We start from the raw sequence: 17,846 nt of genomic DNA, 5'->3' as shown, positions 1-17,846 counted from the left end.
TTGGCAGTGTATTTATTCATTCATTTATTTAACTTGTAGCTATTCATTTTCAGGGCTCAAGTCACTCCATTGTGAAGAGAGAGACAGAAAGTGACATACACATCCATTAAAGAGCTCTCAAAAGAAACCTCCCAGAAATAACTGTACATGGCTAATGGGGAGGTGGACAAAAATAAGATGGTGGAGCAGGGGAGGGAAATGAAGACGATAAATCAACAACCCCACATGTGAATAACTCTTTGTATCCTGCCCCATCTTTGTCCCCAGCATGGTCCTTTGGGGGAAGTTATGCCAGGAAGATCTCCAGCAGGTGTGGTTTTGTCTGGTGGGCTTCTGCCAGAAGGTGATATTTGCCCTGAGGAGGCTCTTCTCAGCTGGTTGGAAGATGTGCCACATCTTAACACCCAGTGGCGTAGCGTGGGGGGTGCAGGGGGGGCCGGCCGCACATCTGGGGGGTAGGGTTAGGGGGCGCAAATCCACGGGTTAGGGGGCGCAAATTACTTGCCTTGCCCCGGGTGCTGACAACCCACGCTACGCCACTGTTAACACCTTCCAGGATTTGGGGTTTGGACCAGACCTTAAGAAAATAAATCAACAAACCACATCCATGACGCCCAGAGAAACTCTGTGGATTATTACCCTGCTTGAATATGAAAAAGTGTAGTTTCATAAAGGTGTTGAGCCCAGGAATTAAAAAAAGAAAAAACAGAAAAGAAAGACCTGAGGTGTGTTTTTCTAAGTAACCATCAATCACTGAGATACGATCTACTGCTGGAAAAGCGGGCGGAGTCACTAGTATACACTGAAGAATTCATTGCTAATGATGAGTTGATTTCCCATTATTGTGGTAACATCAAAGGTGACAACTGATTCATTTGTTATGCTGCTGACATCAGTGTGTAAAAATTCAATTGTGCTGCAGAGTTACCAGTGGTAGCGCATGCTGTGCTTTGCATGCTGTTGCAGTTACCTAGCCTCTGACATTTCTGTCTAAGCCAGATATGACTCTCCCTGAAGTAACTGAACTTTTAATAAGAGTGATGATTGTGGAGTGGGGGAGAGGGACCCGGGATGCTGTGATGTCTTACAGTGTAACTGGTTTGTTGTGCCAGGAGTTTTTTTAAGGAGAAGCCTGCTTTAGCACAAGTATGACAATGCATGGGGTTCCTAAATGCAAGGGTTCCTAAACTGTGGTCCACGGACCACTTGTGGACTTCATTCAGGTACTCCATGGCATGTCTGTAAAAATACAATTTAAAATCATGCAGCCTCTAGCACTACACATTAGAAGAGGCAGAAAAATCATTAAGTAGTCCATCAAGACCCTCAGCAATTTTCAAGTGGTCCATGAGTGAAAAGGTTTAGGAGCCACTGTGCTAAAGGGTTGTCACCCTAAGTGTGGTTTTATGCAGCAGCAGTCCTACCATGAAGGAGAGTGAGGTGGTCACTGCAAGTAGCTGATTCTGGATGTCATGAAACAGCAACGAAATATTATTATTGTATTTTTTACGTTGGGGAGGGAGGGAAAGGTGCTTGTGGGATTTCCTACCTCAGATGCCAAAATAACTCAGCTGGCCTTGCGTCTTGTAACAGTGTGCTGTGCATTGTTATTACCACAGCAGTTACGCAGTGTCAGGCAAGAAGGACAGACTAACAGAGCTGTGTGTCCAATCGTGCTTTATGAATTACGGTATTAGATCACCAACATAGAGAGGTTTGTGAGAGTACATGGAATTACTGTACAGTGGACCAAATGCCCTTTGAATGCTGCAGAAAGGGGTTGTCTTTGGTCTTTTACCCATCTCATAGCACCCTTTCTAGTGAAACACCTTTGCTAATATTGCATGAAATTCACAGATGGCTGGAAGGGAAAGGAGAAGTGAGGTTCTTGCTTCCCCTTAAGAAGTGCTCTGTACTGGCTGAGATGATCGCACTGGCCATCTGTTCAGGGGCATGGGCTGCAGGAGCACAGCACACTCACCTCTGGGTGCAAGATGGGGAGTCCAAGAGAGAAGCCAAACCCATTTTCAGTCAAGAAAGATCTGGAAGCCTGTCTCTGTTGGATTTCAAGAGTAGGTGCCAGAGGGGCAGACAAGTGTAAGGGAACAGCTAGGGAGCTGTGAAGGTTCAGTTGGGGGAGCCAATGGGTGGAGAGGGAATGGGGAAAGCTGCACTGGGGTGGAGGCAAGCAGCTGGGTGGGAGAGAGGCAGCATGAATGGAAGGGGGTTGCCATACAGTCTGTCTCATTTTGCCACCTGAGACTTCCAGGTTCTGGCAAAGTCTTGCAAGAGGTATGTGAGAGGCTGCTGTCCCTGTGGATAGCAGACTGCTTCATGTTGCTTCATTCAAAGGCCAGCTCTGTTGCCATAGGTGCATGGTGCCAGAGAGATAGCCACGGGGACTGGCTATGGGGGGCGGGCGGGCCTGCCAAGGCTGTAGTGGTCAAGTGGGTTGGCAGGAAGAAAGAACTCCTTGGCTATGCGGCTCCAAGCAGTGATGCCCTGGGGGTCCTGACCCTCCTGCACTGCCAGGACCATCACTGCCATGCTCCTTGAGTTTCGTGACACTGTAGAGCACACTTAAATCCTCAAACGCTTCTTGCGTTTGCGTGGCCGAGGCTTGCAAACGGAATCTCTGCTGACTGACGCGAGGCTCGCCGCCCACTTCAACTCATCCGAAAAACCGGAGGGGTTTCCTTGACCGAAACGACGTGCAAAGCGGCTCTCACAGCAAAACATAGGAGCTCCGCACATCACTCTCTTTGCAACAGCAACTTCTAAAAAAACCCCGAAATATAAAAAAAATGCAAGTCCTTTCAGCAAAAAACTCACGGGAGGAATTTGAGGCGCGGGGGAGGCGGAGACTGAGAAAGGGGACGCGCGCGTGTGAGAGCCCCCCCCCCCGCCTGCCTCCGTGTGTAAGCAAGACCGCGCTCGCCAGGCGCTGGCTGCCCCGCTTGGCGAAGGGAGAAGCCCCCGCCCAGCTCATGCATATTCATAAATCTATTTGCATGCCGGCGCCCACCTCCTGACGGCCATTTGTAGCCGGAGCGGGGCTGCTGCCGCTTTCACTCTGCTCGCAGCTGCCGCGCCGAAAAGGAGGAGCCTGCAGCTGGCAGTTGCCTCCGAGCCGCCGCCGCCGCCGCCTGCGCTCGCTCGCTCGCGCCTCTCTTGGCCGGAGTCCCCCCTCGCTGGGCCTGTGGCGGTGGCAGCCCCCGGAGCGGCGAGGCGGCGGCCGCGGCCAGCGACCCCCTAGCCCGGGCCGGGAGGTGCCCGCGGGGCCCCTTGCTCGCCTTCGCCTGGCCTGGGCTCCTCCTCGATGGCCGCGGGCTGCCGGGACGGCCCGGGGCAGGAAAAGTACCGTCTGGTGGTGGTGGGCGGCGGCGGAGTGGGCAAGTCCGCGCTCACCATCCAGTTCATCCAGGTGAGGGGCCTGCGAGGGGGCGGCGGCGGTGCCTCTTGCTGTGCTTCGCCAGGGTGGGGCGGCGGCGGCTCCGCCAGGCGGCCGAAGCCCCCTCCCCTTCCTCCGCGGGGCTGCCTGCAGAGTGGGGGCCCCCTTGGGGCGTGTGGGGAGCCTGCGCGCGCCTGGACAGGAGACGCTGCTGGGAGGGGCGAAGCTTCTCTCGCCTGCTGCCCGGGGAGGCCTGTGGCGCTGCTCGGGGCCAGAGGAGCCTGGAGCTTTTTGCCTGGACGGGGTGGCTGGGGGCGAAGGGAGGGGTTGCCCGCTGGCTTGGCGGCGACGTTGCTCCTGGGGCCTGGAGGCGCGCACAGCCGGAGGGGGGGGGTGTCGCTGGTCCTGCTCCCTGCGCCAACTTCGACGGGGCGGCCGTGTTCTGCGAGACGTTTGTCGGCCCGTTGCTTCCGCGCGGCTGGGCGATTTCGGACTGGATGTGGGTCCGTCCCCTAGGCGCTGCCGCGTGCCCCTTCCTTGGATAAGTGCCCCCCAAACTCGGCGGGGTTTACTTCCGAGGGAGCCCGCCGGCCACCGAGGCTGCTTCCCGTAGCTTCAGGCTCTGTCGGCGCGAAATCTCCGCTCTCGGATGCCTTTCCAGGAATTTGCTTTGCAACAGGTATGTTCCTTTAAGCGCTGTCTGGGAACCGGCCGCATTGGCAGCCAATGAGCTTTGGCGTGTGTTCAAAGATGTTTTGACTTTTTGCTTACATCATACTTGATGGAACAAAATCCTTCCAAGCAAAGGCGATGCGTTAAGAATCTCTCTTCCTTCTTAATTCCTCTTCTGGCAGGTGACGGGCGCGTTACCTCTGCCCAGGTAACCTCTCCTAAAGAGGTAATGCTTATTGAGCTAGATACGTATTATTGGCGTAGGAGAGTATTGGCATCTGCTTGAGGGCATATAAGTAGGAAAATACTTTGTGATAAAGTAGAAGCCGCTGCTTAAAAGGAAACGGAGAAAAAAAGCCCTTGATGCAATGTTTATTTAAGGTTTTCAGCCTTGATGTAATGTTTGCTTAAGGCTCTGAATGGATGAGGAGATTGACTGCTCTTGTTCAGCGTATCCAAGCCCTGTAGGGCACGAGGACCTTGAACTGAAGTGTGCCTTCCACGTTTATGTGTTGAAGTGGGAGGAAAATGGTCTCTTACCGAAGTAACAATTTCAGGTTGTCCTTTGTGTGTAGTTTATTTTTATTATTTATTTCAGAACATTTATATGCTCCTTGGTTGCAGTAAAACCTCAAAGGAGCTTGCAAAATATTGGTGTGCATATGTTGAGGGTAAACTAGGGACAGGAAATAAAATTATTGTTATATAGACAGTATAAGGTGGCTGAGGTTATGTTGCCGTAGAGGGGATGGGAAGGAGGGTGGTGGTCTGGTGGCTGTGCACAGAAAAGTTGAGTGTTTCAGCTAAGGTGATCTGGCATTGTTGGGAATTGTTAACGCTTGGGAAGCATGATTTGTATATGCTTGGAAGAGATAGTAGAAATATTAGATTCTGTATCATGTTTAGCTCATTTTGCAATAGATGGATATGGAAAACAGGTTGATTCTGTGCAGCTTTGCGCTTGGAGCACAAAATTTGTGACTACTAGTTCAGGGCAGCCATCAGGCACTTCATACTATTTGCATATGTCTTTCACTGTCTATAACTCAGCTGGCATATTAATGAAGAATTCCACAGCCCCATTGAAAGATAAATTGAAGCCTATTGCTTGCACCGCTGCATTCTGAAGATGGGAAAACTGTTAGATTAGTTCATGGAATGTATAAAATGCACCCCAAAACTTACCTTTATCTAGGATTTGAAATAATGAACTCCTGTTTAAGCCTGCAAGACTATGCAATTTTTACTGGGTCGATTCCATTGAACACAGTGGTACTTACTTTTGAGTAGGCACACAGAATTGAAATGTATCTGACAGTTGCTGTGTTCTGACTCTCTTCTGATTTCATTTTGACTGACGGAGAAAAAAATGGAAGCCAAAGTGCAACCATAAAAGTATCCATTTACAGTCCTGCTTTGAGTTAAAGGGCTGTTTATGGTCATCTACGCATAATGTTGGGTTTGTTCATCAGTTTGAATGTCTGCTGTCTTCTACTGCTGTTGCATGGTAGCAAAGACCTGAATAGCTTGCCTTTTCTGAAATGCTGGGTTTAGAATAATTGTAATCCCATTTTGTGTGGCTTATTGGTGGATATTTGCCAGTGGATGGAGATAATTAGTTTATCCCTGCATGGCTGAAGCTACAGTTGACAGATTACCATTCAGACTTTGTATAGTTTCCATAGATAGTACTGTCTGGATGCTGACTATGGCTATATATCCTCCTGTGTAGTTTTACATTCCAGAGGGGTGGGCATGTCAGTCTGCTGTGGCCAAAACAACTTTGGTTTTATGGCACCATAAAGGCTAGCAGGGATGCAAGCTTTTGTGGGCTAGATGCATCACTTGGTTTCCAAAGTTGGTTTTTGACACAGTGAGGCCAAAAGAGTACAGAGAATCATACTCTAAAATTTAGTGCAGTAAGCCTCCACTGTTGTGCCATTAAAATATCTAAATCTACATACCTGCATTTAGCAAAGTACATGTGACTTTAGATGAGATCACAGCAGCTGGATTTAACGATTGACTTTAAATTCCTGACGCTGATGAGCTGATACTGCTCATTAGATTTCACTCGGGCAACACAGCGTCACATGCAATCTGAGTTGCTTTCTAGATAGAAATGAGGAATAAGTGAGCTATTATGTATCTTCTTTTTTTTTAATGGTGAGCTAAAATGTGGGTATTGGGTTTCAGAATATGCTCTAATCAGCTATGTGCAGATTTCCTGAAAGTTTTGTTCAGGCAAACATCTTAATTGACTTCAAATAAGTTTTGCTCACCATAGCCAATTAAAGTACTCTAAGCTCGGTTTGCTTTGTCTAGGCTTGAGGCGAAGTAGAACATTTCTAAGTTCTACTTTTGATGTAACTTGCATAGCACTTAGTTCAAGTTGACGTGTGATTTCATGTTGCTGTGGTACAAGGGGAACATACATAGTGGCAAAATGTTCTACTTTGCTCTTGGGCAATGCTTAGTAAGGCTGCTGCTTTCATTGCATGTGAAACCCTGTGAGTAATGATAAAGGTCTGATATAACGCGCTAGTGAATCCTCAGATGTACTTGCACAACCTTTGCCAGATAACACAGCCCATCTACAGTGGGATTTGGGGGGCTTAACCTAGGTGCTCGGATGCAGGAGTATCATGGCTTTCCTAAAGCCCTGTGCCTTGAAATTGCTTTGCAGTGCATACAGAATTCTCTTCTGAAAGCTGGCTGCTGTGAAAGTGCAGCTATGCTCGCTTTTGTGGCAATCTTCGTCCACACTGCATAGTAATAGCACAACTGTACCTGTCATCAGCAACTGCCTTTAATAGCAATGCATCACTATGGACTAAAGCTACACAAGCTGAGTGTTGTATTGCGATTACTCAGCCAAGCTTATTTTACAAACGCCTTCACCCTCTGCTGCAGCGATAAAAACTGACTTTCTTAAATGTTGTAAGGTTAGTTAGCCTGGACAGTGGCTTCATAGTAACAGCAGAGAAATCTAGATCATTTTTTTTTGGGGGGGGGCGTTCATGGTACCCTTAATCATGCCAAGCATTTCACAATGCATTCATTGTCCAAGTAGCAAGTCTCTTCATAATTGATGCTGTAACCACTATAAACATTCATTTAGTTCTTCTAACTGTAAGCCAGGGTCTCTCCAGGGCTAGATAAAGTAATCACTACTGTACAAACTAACCCCAGTTCCTTTCTGTAGCAAGAGCTGGGAGGGGAGGGAGGAAAGAGACACTGTCATCTTTCTGGCAGGGAAGACAAGAATGAACTAATTGTGTGAAACATCCCAGGAGTGTATAAAACTTGGCACTTGCTGAGCGGTGTCCAGATCCACAGTGTGACCTCTTAACAGTGCAAAGAGTGTCTTGCCATTGGGAGTAGATGTAGCTTGCTGCTGGATTCAGAGGCAAGTGTTGTTTTAGGTTCTAATATATGAAACTTTGCGTTGACTGCAGATTTTCATTGCTGCCATGCCCCTGTGCAGCATTCCAGTACGAGTGTATCAGTGCCACATCCTCATCTTCTAGCCTGTCCTGGTCATACTAGACCAAAGTTCTCGTTCTCGTTCATTTTTTGTTATGGATTGAAGCAGCAAGAAGATGAAATGTGAATATATGAAATTCATATAGTCATAGCTGCAACAAACAGCAGGTTCCATTGTTTTATGTATTTATTAATTAAAATAATTTCACAAATCGTTTAAAAATGTCAGTGGCTTTCAGCAGTTGTCCATGGCACCATACAATAACTATATGAGAAGTTAAAATCAGAACTCAGCTAACTATTGTGGAAAGAATTCCTGCATGAGCCTGATGAAATAGAAAAGTTTTCAGCAGGCATTTAAAACTTGGCTCACAATGCACCCACTGAATGTCTTTTGGCAGAGTATTCTATAGGACTGGGCTGATGACACCACTAATGGTTTGGTTTCTTGTTGTTGTCAAATGAGCCTTGCCAACTCTTGGAGCAACTAACAATGTTCCTGCAGGATAATCTTAGTGATTGATTACTGCTTAATTGTTGGAGCAGTAAGGAAAAGTACTAGCAGCGTCACTTGGCTTAGCTTTATCTGTTTAAAGTTAATATAGCACTTAGTTCATAGCATGCTCTTTCGGCATGCAGAAGATCTCTACACCCTCCAGATTCAACACACATCATTCCTGACTATTGCTCATACTGGCTGGGAGTGGTAGTTCAAAGCATTTGAAGGGCACCTTGTTGGGGAAGGCTGCTGCAGGCATAGGTCATAGATCACATTCAGTTCCACAGGTGCAGTAATCGATTGCACTTGAGACGTTGGGCACTCCCACTGAATCTGCATAACCTTTCTCATAAGAGGTGCAGCTACTTCTGCAGTAAGTGGTAGAGATCCTTTGAACTTTGTAATTTCCAAATTAGTTACACCACTGACATACGGTAAGAAATTAAGCCTGCAATTCAATACACTCTTACTGGGACGCAAGCTTTACTGAGTGAAGTAGGATTCATGTCTGAGTGAATGTGCTTTTCTTCTGAGTTCAAAATACCCCACCCAAAAAGGAAATTGTGCTCTTTGTGGCTGCAAAGATCCTGACTGGAATAAGGGATGAAACTGACCTAAAGCAATGACTTAGAAGGAAATCCAGGAAATAGATTTCTCCAAAGGCAAATATGTCCAAGAGAGACAGATATCTGCAATGGGGAGGCAGTTTCCTTCAGAAAAGGCCAGCCAAAATGATAAGGGGGTGGAGCAACCCCACTTTGAGGAAAGATTGCAGCATTTGGGGCTTTTCAGTTTAGACAGAAGTGTACAGTGGTACCTCGGGTTAAGAACTTAATTCGTTCCGGAGGTCCGTTCTTAACCTGAAGCACCACTTTAGCTAATGGGGCCTCCTGCTGCCACTGCTGCGCAATTTCTGTTCTCAGCCTGAAGCAAAGTTCTTAACCCGAGGTACTATTTCTGGGTTAGTGGAGTCTTTAACCTGAAACTTCTGTAACCCAAGGTACCACTGTATAGAATTCTGCATCGCATGAAGAAGCTTTTCTCCTTCTCTCCTAACAGTAGAACTCATGGGGGGCATCCAGTGAAGCTGAATGTCGAAAGATTCAGGGCAGGTAGAAGAAAGTGCTTCTTCACACAGCACATAGTTAAACTGTGGAACTCACTTCCACAAGATGCAGTGGTGGCCACCAACATGGATGGCTTTAAAAGAAGACTGGACAAATTTGTGGAGGATAAGGCTATCAGTGGTTACTAGCTATACTTTGGAGGCAGCAATGCTTCTGAATACCATTTGCTGGAAACCACAGCAGGGGGGAGAGTGCACTTGTGCTCAGGTCCTGCTTGTGCCTTTCCATAGGCATCATGTTGGCTAGGATGCTGGGCCAGATGGACTATTGGCCTGCATTTATTTCATAGCAATTCCCCCCCCCCCCCGGAAGATTTAAAATTGTCCTGCTAGTGCCAATGCAAAGTCCATCTTTATTATACCCATATTGCAGAAGGTGGGGTTTTGCCTTCTGCAACTTTGCCTTCTGCAAAGTAACCAAAAGCCATGTCCATATTCACAACAACCCTGAAGTGTAGTCCAGCATCACCCTGTCTTGTGTGTGTTCTAGAGAAATGCTGTTGGAGGGGCAGTAACATTGATTGCAGCAGCAGTGCACTTAAGGGCAGGGAATGAGGGTGCAGGGAGCCTGGGGAACAACAACAACAACAAAAATAGCAGCAGGTGGAAATATATAATCTGGGTGCCCATGCATAGACAGAAGGTCTGCCTGCTGAGATACAATGGAGGAATAGACATAGCAATAACCAGTTTCTCAAGAGGCAGGTCTGCTCACACCTCACTGCCCTACAGTCACCAGGTCTACCAGAAATGGAAGAAGTGTTCTTGGATGCTTCTTCTGTAATAGGCACATCTATTTTCTTGTATATTTTCTTGGGAATATTTACTTTGGAAAAATTCCTGTGACTAAGACATGCTCTGAGCAGAACCATCGATATAACAAGTCACTTAAGTTTGTTGCTTTCGTACATTCTGAAGGATCTACTCCTGAGTATGGCTGACTTTGGATATCCCCTGTCAAATCTGCAAGAGCAGAGCACACCTCCAATTTGATCCAAGGGGAAGAAGTGTTCCTCCATTCCCAGAACATCCTGCATTAAGCACAACTGAGATCAGGGTAGCTATTTCAAGCTGAGGGGCTGAGTGCAAAGATGCCTAAGATGCAATTAGCCGCTGGTGTTCTTGAATATCCAAATCCCAGCAAATTGCTTGGAAAAGCAACCTGAATAGACTCTTTGCTTTAGCCTGGGATAAGGTAGGGATAAGTTGCTTTGTGGTGTTGGTTATGCTATAGAATGCATGCAGCTGTTGCAGAGCTTTCCCCCAGCTGTCGTGCACCGGTTTGTCACAATATACCCTGCATTTTCTTCCCACTTAACCCTCTTAACTTTCTGAGTTTCTGTGCCCAAAGGAATAGGGGTTAGTGGATCCTCAACTTTTTTTTAAAAAAAAGGGAAATTGCAAACAGTTGCTTGCTTCCTAGTTCATTTAGGCTTAAGTTGAACAGTCTGTAGCTATTAATTAGAAGAAATATTCCAAAAGTACACTCTGTGTATACAAAATGTTAGAAATGTGTTGCTGCATGTTTGATTTTTCTTTAAATTGCATGTATAGAACAGCAGTTAAAGAAAAGTTTTTAAACTTGTTTTGATTTTTTAAACTTTATGTAACCTGCTCTGAGACCTTGCAGCAAAGGGTGGGAAATAAATAAATTAATTAATAAATTAATAAATAATAAAAGCTTATTGTTGTTCACTCTGCTGATTAGCTCTAGTTAATTTAACATCCCCAGTGATAGTGAATCTGAATCTGTCTTTATTTGTTGTTGTTATTGTTTTTTAGTCGTTTAGTCGTGTCCGACTCTTCGTGACCCCATGGACCAGAGCATGCCAGGCACTCCTGTCTTCCACTGCCTCCCGCAGTTTGGTCAGACTCATGTTTGTAGCTTCGAGAACACTGTCCAACCATCTCATCCTCTGTCGGCCCCTTCTCCTTGTGCCCTCCATCTTTCCCAACATCAGGGTCTTTTCCAGGGAGTCTTCTCTTCTCATGATGTGGCAAACCAACAAATCCTAAATATGTGAAATTTCTCTTTTATAAAACATGTGTTTGTTTTGACACACTATTTTGACCATAGTCACTGTTACTGGTGTTCCAGCTTAGACTATCCAGATAAGATACAACTTATTTCTATTTGTGAAGGAGGTGGTAATGTATATTGGGGCTTGATATATTGTCCAAAACAGGTTTGAAGTCCCTATTGTGATATCAGTTGCATAATTTTTGACCTGGCAATATATCACAAATCATAATGTGTGTGCGCGCGCGCGCGATGTGGGAAAAACCATGAAACCAGTCAATGACTCTATACAACTCCATTCTTACTTCAGACATTGTGATATATTGGTATATCACGGTGCCACGTGACTAGACTAAAAGCCGAAAGGGGTCAAAATAGTGTGTGTGTCCCCAAACAAGAGGCTTTTCTGGTTAAGCAATAGCCACAAGACATCATGGATTTCTTGATTAGAGAATGGCAGTTAACACCTACCATACTTTCACACTGTATATTGTCTGATTCCAAGGGAAATCCATGTTTCTTGGCTATCACAATCATACTGTTACATCTGCTGCAGGACTGATTCTGAGAGCCTCATATTCCAGATGAACTATCTGGAACACACATGCTCTGTCTGTGTAGGAGGCTCCAGATTCTTGGACAGCTGGGCTGCATGAGAGCTGTTTCAAGATGGACCCATGTTTAAATAAGGTAGCTTAATATATTCATCAATTTAAGAGCTCCTGGTTTGCCAGCTTCAGTAATGATGTTCAATCCGGAGTGGAATCTGTCTATTGATCTTGCTATGTTTATATATTTCCTTCAAGGAGCACAAGACGCCCTCATGTCTTGCAGAGGTAGTGACCTCTTCTTTAAGGGGCCTTCTAAAAAGCAGGCGGGGACGCAGGTGGCGCTGTGGGTTAAAGCCTCAGCACCTAGGACTTGCTGATCAAAAGGTCGGCGGTTCGAATCCCTGCGGCGGGGTGCGCTCCCGCTGCTCGGTCCCAGCGCCTGCCAACCTAGCAGTTCGAAAGCACCTCCGGGTGCAAGTAGATAAATAGGGACCGCTTACCAGCGGGAAGGTAAACGGCGTTTCCGTGTGCGGCTCTGGCTCGCCAGAGCAGCGATGTCACGCTGGCCACGTGACCCGGAAGTGTCTCCGGACAGCGCTGGCCCCTGGCCTCTTGAGTGAGATGGGCGCACCACCCCAGAGTCTGTCAAGACTGGCCCGTACGGGCAGGGGTACCTTTGCCTTTACCTTTAAAAAGCAGGCAGTTTTGAAACTTTGCATTGTTTTTTGAATAGGTTTGTTGCGATGGGGTAAAGGAAGTGGTTAAAGCTTGTTAAAACATAGCTAAAAATATCAGGGGAGGCTTTTGGTTGCAATCCATGCCTCTTGAAAGGAAGCTTTAACACCCTGTATCAGAAGGACTGAGTGATTGCCATTTAAACAAACAAAACAGAAGTTTGGATTGAAACTTATGCAGTTAATGGCAACAGCACCAAATAACGATGTGGTAATGCTTGGGGGAGAGTTTGCTAACTAGATAGAACTAGAGGGCTCAGAGTTCTAAAGAGATCCATGTTTACTGCTGCAGATTGTGCCACTTGAAAGATTGGAGAATATTTTTCTTGTATGTAGGGGGCGGCACCAGCCTTATATTTACAGCAAATTATAACAATCATGGAGTGATTGTGTGTGAGGCAACTTTAAATTGAGGTATTTTCTGCGCAGAAGTGGATAATACTCATTTCATACACCCACTCAGGGCTTTTTTTTCAGCCGGAACTTGCTGGAACTCAGGTGGGTGCCACTGTTATTCTAAGAGAGCAAGGGAGGTGTTCGTGGTGAGTTCTGGCACCTCTGCACTGCACCCACTAATTATATTTATGTGTCTAGCTTTTAAGTAAATTTCTTATTGTGTAATGGTGATGAGTTTCAATTGTATTATGTCTCATTGAAATCAGTTATGATGAAGGGTAAATTAGAAATGTTCTAAAGATGAATGGATGAGGTGCAGCCTTATTCCCAGTTGGAGATGAGCAGTGAAGTGGTGGATTGCCGCTGAATTTTCACACTGCTTCTGAGGAACGTGTATCCTCTATAACTGGGGTCCCCAAACTAAGGCCTGCAGGCCGGATAAGGCTCAAGGGACTCGTTTATCTCATCCGTGGTAACCCCCGTGGCCCGCTGCCACACCTGCTCTTATCAGCGCTGCGCTGCGCAGCTGCCCGCTTCTGGGTCGGAAGAGTACTGGAAATGGCTTGGGCGCATGTGCAAGCATTATTTCTGGTGCACATCGGGTCAGAGGAGGCCTGTGCACATGCACACAAGCTATTTCTGGTGCTCCTCTGACCTGGAAATAGCGTGTGCACATGCGCTCCCCCGCGCAATCGGCGCTGGAAACACCGGCCTGAGGTGTGGTACGTTTGCTGGCCTCTGCTCTATAAAGTGTACTGGGAACATTTCCCTTTCCGGCTGCAAAGAGACCTGGAACTCACCAAAGGCAGGAAGGGATGCTTAGAACAATGAGTGGTAGAAATCAAATCTGTTGACTCTTTGTTTTTTTAATGACAACTAAATCCCCTTTGTAGAGCCTATGAGCCTCTGGCAAGTGATGGCTGTAAATTCACGTGCGAACACCACGTTAGCTCTATAAACAGGTATGTGTTGTAATGGGTATTGCCAGTGACATGCCTGTGCATCAATTTCAAAAGTTTGTAGCTATATTAAGATAGTTTCAGTTTTTCAGTATGAAAACACAATTTTTTCTAGCGAGTCAGGGTAGTAAAATGGCACTATATAGTCAGACCACTTCCCCTTGGGGTTAATCTGGTAACTCCCTGGCATGCTGCATTCCATTCATTTTGTAGTTAACTCAAGCATGTCCTTCCACTACTACTTTAAGCTGCAACCCAAGAGGTTTGGAGATCCTGCCTTCTTGAAAAGGGTCTTTTGTTTGTTAGATGGGAATTGATAAAGAGCGATAACAAGAGAATGCCATTTTTGTCTACAGAATTGCACATTGGGCTTTTTTGGACGATCCTCACCAGTTTGGGAGGTAAATCTGTAGGGGTGAGAGCTTGGATGAGCAACATAGCTTTAAATAGGTGTCCTGATGAGCTCTCAAAGCTAAGTTTGACTTTGCAGTGATATTTTAAACAGTTTTATGAATTTGAGAAAGCTCTCGAGCTATTTCAAAACATGTAAGAGTTTGTTATATAACCCTTTCTGAAAGGATACATTGGAATTGATTTTCTGCTAGCAAAGCTTGGAAGCTGTGAAGGGAGTGAGTTGAGCATGCCATCTTTGTGCAAATGGGATAATTTGCACCAAACGACTGAACAAATAACACACAGAGAAAGAGAGAGCACCCAAAATATGCTTGGCTGCTACTCAACTAAATGGGACCTCAGTGCACATACCTGTGTGCTGGATGGGCCAAGCACTCGATTGTAGACTTCCTTCATACAGATAGCAGTGTTTATCCTTTATGCACAGCCACAGCACTCCTCCAACTACAGGGTGACAGCTGTCAGTGCTTTAATAGTTTGGTTTCGTGCCCTATAATTACAGCAAACCTGCTGTTGGAGAGAAGGGAGCAGGAAAAACAATCCTCCTCTTCTTCCCCACTTCTTCTTGGTATACTTAAGGAAGATCAAGCTGTCAAGAGGCTTGCCTTCCACTGACCTTTATTAAGCAAGGGGATAATACTCTGTACCTTCTCCTATCTGGAATGTCACAGTATGGAAGGAGCTGAATTTGCCTCTTGGTTAACAATGTGTTGAAACAACCTTTTAAAAAATGCTGTGTGTGTGGAGAGAATCTGTGTGCTTGGATAGCAGTTGCTGTCCTTACTGCGTGTTCTGGATGCATCGGAGTGCGTTTGAGAGATGTGCTATAATGAGTTCCTTATCCTAGACAACAAAACTCTTGCAGGAATTTTCCAGTGGTGATTTGGAAGGTGAAGTAGCAGTGGGTGAGGGAGGGGGAGGGGGCATTGTCGAAAGGGGGAGGGGTAGATGGTGAAGGCTAGACATTGTGACAGCTGCACAAATGGCAGAAATCGACAGGTAAATTTGTACCTTATGGAAAGTTCAGCGATGGGGAAAGATGCTGTTGTTTTTCTGCCTGCTGTGCGATTGTTAAAAAGGCTCAAAAGCATCTACCCCTTTCAAAAATTGGCAACTCTAAAAGTGCTCAAATTGCAACATGTTGCAATGAAGAATTAATTTCTAGCTCTCCATTCCAAATAGGTAATAAGTGGGCTACACACATTAGCAATCTGATTTTGGGTTTGATCATTAAAGAGGCCAATAGGTAAAGCTGGAGTATGTACACTTTTGGGTAGCTTCTCCAAAAAGACAGCAAAGCTCCATCCAATGTTAGGTGAAGCAAGGAATGTGACCCTTACCATTGGACAACCGACTCCGTTCTAGTTTCTACACCCCTCGTCTCTTCAACCTTCATCCAGGGAAGAGGCACAACTATAGTTCAAGAACAGGTTAAACCCAGGCAAAAACACTTAAGGAGGGTGCAGAGCACTTAAGGAGGGGCATGGCATGGGGAGAGTCCTGAGGGCCACAGGTAGAATGGCCTGGAAGGTCACATTCAGGCCAAGAGTCTACTCCCCTGCAATACAGCTCTTTCATAGATGCTAACTTTGTGTTCTTTCATTTACCAAAAGCAAAAAAAGTGCCAAACAACAACTCTCAGAGCTAGTTCTGTGGCACAAGTGCACAGCTGACAGCTCACCAGGTGTCTCAACAGAAATAGTACTTGCTTACACACACACTATTTTAAACTGATAACTTTTATAGAAAGTGAACAATAATAACCAGTGTGCATTTGGGATTCTCTTCTGTTTGGTATTCTGTAGAAGTTTCTCTTAAAATACTTCTAAGTAGTTTAATTTGGAGCTCAGAGGCACCAATACCCAGTTGTATGGCTGCTACAGGCAAGCTTTCATTTGACCAACAAATATATGTTAAGCTTGGGAGCATTTATTATATGTTAAGCATTGCTTCCCCTTTGCTCATGGAAATTGGGCTGCCTGCAATAGCAAACAAATGCATTGTCTCCTCCTTTCTCAGTTCCTATGAGTTCTTGCTGTAGAAACATCTCATGTGCTAACAGTCCACACTGGAAAGTGTGTGCTCATTCTGTGCAGCAAGCCTAGTCCAACTGGGAAATGATCTCTTTGTAGATTTAACAATTATAGTTTTTATATCTGGCTTAGGTGCAAGTGTGTATGTATGTATAATTAAAATATGTATGTATAATTAAAAGGGGCATTCCTGGAAGTGGTGATCCAAAACAATGCACTATGACAGGCATAGGCAAGCTGGGCCCTCCAGATGTTTTGGGACTACAACTCCTGACCACTGGTCCTGTTAGCTAGGGATGGTGGGAGTTGTATTCTCAAAACATCTGGAGGGCCCAGTTTGCCTATGCCTGCACTATGCAGTATGAAATAAGTACTTGCTAGCAGTTGACTGGCATTTTAAATTTCAAATAAGTCCAAAATTTAGAAGCTCCAGATGCCTTGTTTTTTTATTGCATGATTTTGGTTTATCACTATTATTATAAGCTCCAATATTCAGCAGGGCATTTTTGTGAGATGACTTGGCAACCTTATGACCCTGGAGCTGTATTGAAGTAAAGAACCCCTTTGAAAGCCATTCTGGTATTCAGAGGTTTGTGTGTCTATGCATTGCATTCTCTTCTCCATTCATTCTTCTACTTTTAGATCCTCAGCAAGGCTTTCACACAGGTTATCTGTAACCTGAGAACAACTCACATGTGGGAACTTACTCATGCAAATAACAAGAAATGAAAATAAGTTGGGGCAGGAGCCCTCAAGGGGAAGTACCTTTCTGGAAAGCCCCCAGCAGTAACTATCTTAATACACATCTGTTGCTATTAAAGGGGCTGAATTTTCTCCTGATTTTCTGACGGATCCCCCTCATGTGCCCTGAACTCTTAAAGTAGGAAAGTCTTTAGTGAAGTTTTGTAATGCAAGCTTCATATCTGGCTTACTCCTGGAGTCTAGACTTAATGTTCTATGGCTCTGAAATCAGTAGGCATGGTGAGCACTCTCACTTTTTGTAACTACAAGCTACTTTGCATAGATCTATATTGATTGCGGAGCTGTGGATAAAAACAAAGCTGAGCGGTCAACGTTTGTAGTTTTGAACTTTCAAGATAAAAATTCCCTACGTGCATCAACACTGAACACCATCCAATCAGCACTAGAACTTTACTTAATATAGTTATGGAGGGGAAGCCCACCCAGCAACAATATTTCCAAAAAATCCCAAGTCCATAGCATGCACAGTGCTCAAACATCCCTATAGTGGCTACTTGTAGACTTCTGGTTCTCAGATACATTTATGGTTCTTGGAAATCTTGTGTGTGTGTATAAGTGTGTAAGTTTTGTTTGTTTTTGAAGTTCCTAATGTTACTCCTTTTATTCTGGAATTTGATAGATAACAGTGGTTACATCTGACTTTCTAGAGCTTTTTCATGCAGATACTTCCAAATTTGATAGGTTTACTCTTCATCTGGAGACTGCCCAGTTGTAACACTTCATTAGCCCAACCAAAACGTGTTTATTTGTATTATGTTAACGTTGTAGTAACTGGCTGTGAACTGCAGGTATTTACTTTCCCA

General features: G+C 45.3%; 1 protein-coding gene across 1 annotated transcript in view; it reads left to right on the top strand.

The window, feature by feature from the left end:
• Positions 1–3,011: 3,011 nt before the first annotated feature.
• RRAS2 (RAS related 2) overlaps positions 3,012–17,846 on the top strand; it is a 32,922-nt gene continuing 18,087 nt past the window's right edge. Inside the window, exon 1 of the mRNA XM_083716229.1 lies at positions 3,012–3,424. Coding sequence (XP_083572355.1) covers positions 3,320–3,424 — 105 coding nt within the window. The 5' untranslated portion in view covers positions 3,012–3,319. The remainder of the gene's footprint in view (positions 3,425–17,846) is intronic.

This window comes from Podarcis gaigeae, assembly GCF_964106915.1.
Source record: "Podarcis gaigeae genome assembly, chromosome: 1".
Classification (NCBI taxonomy): Eukaryota; Metazoa; Chordata; class Lepidosauria; order Squamata; family Lacertidae; genus Podarcis; species Podarcis gaigeae.
Note: the sequence above shows the minus strand (reverse complement) of the source record. Positions and strands in the feature narration are given on the sequence as shown.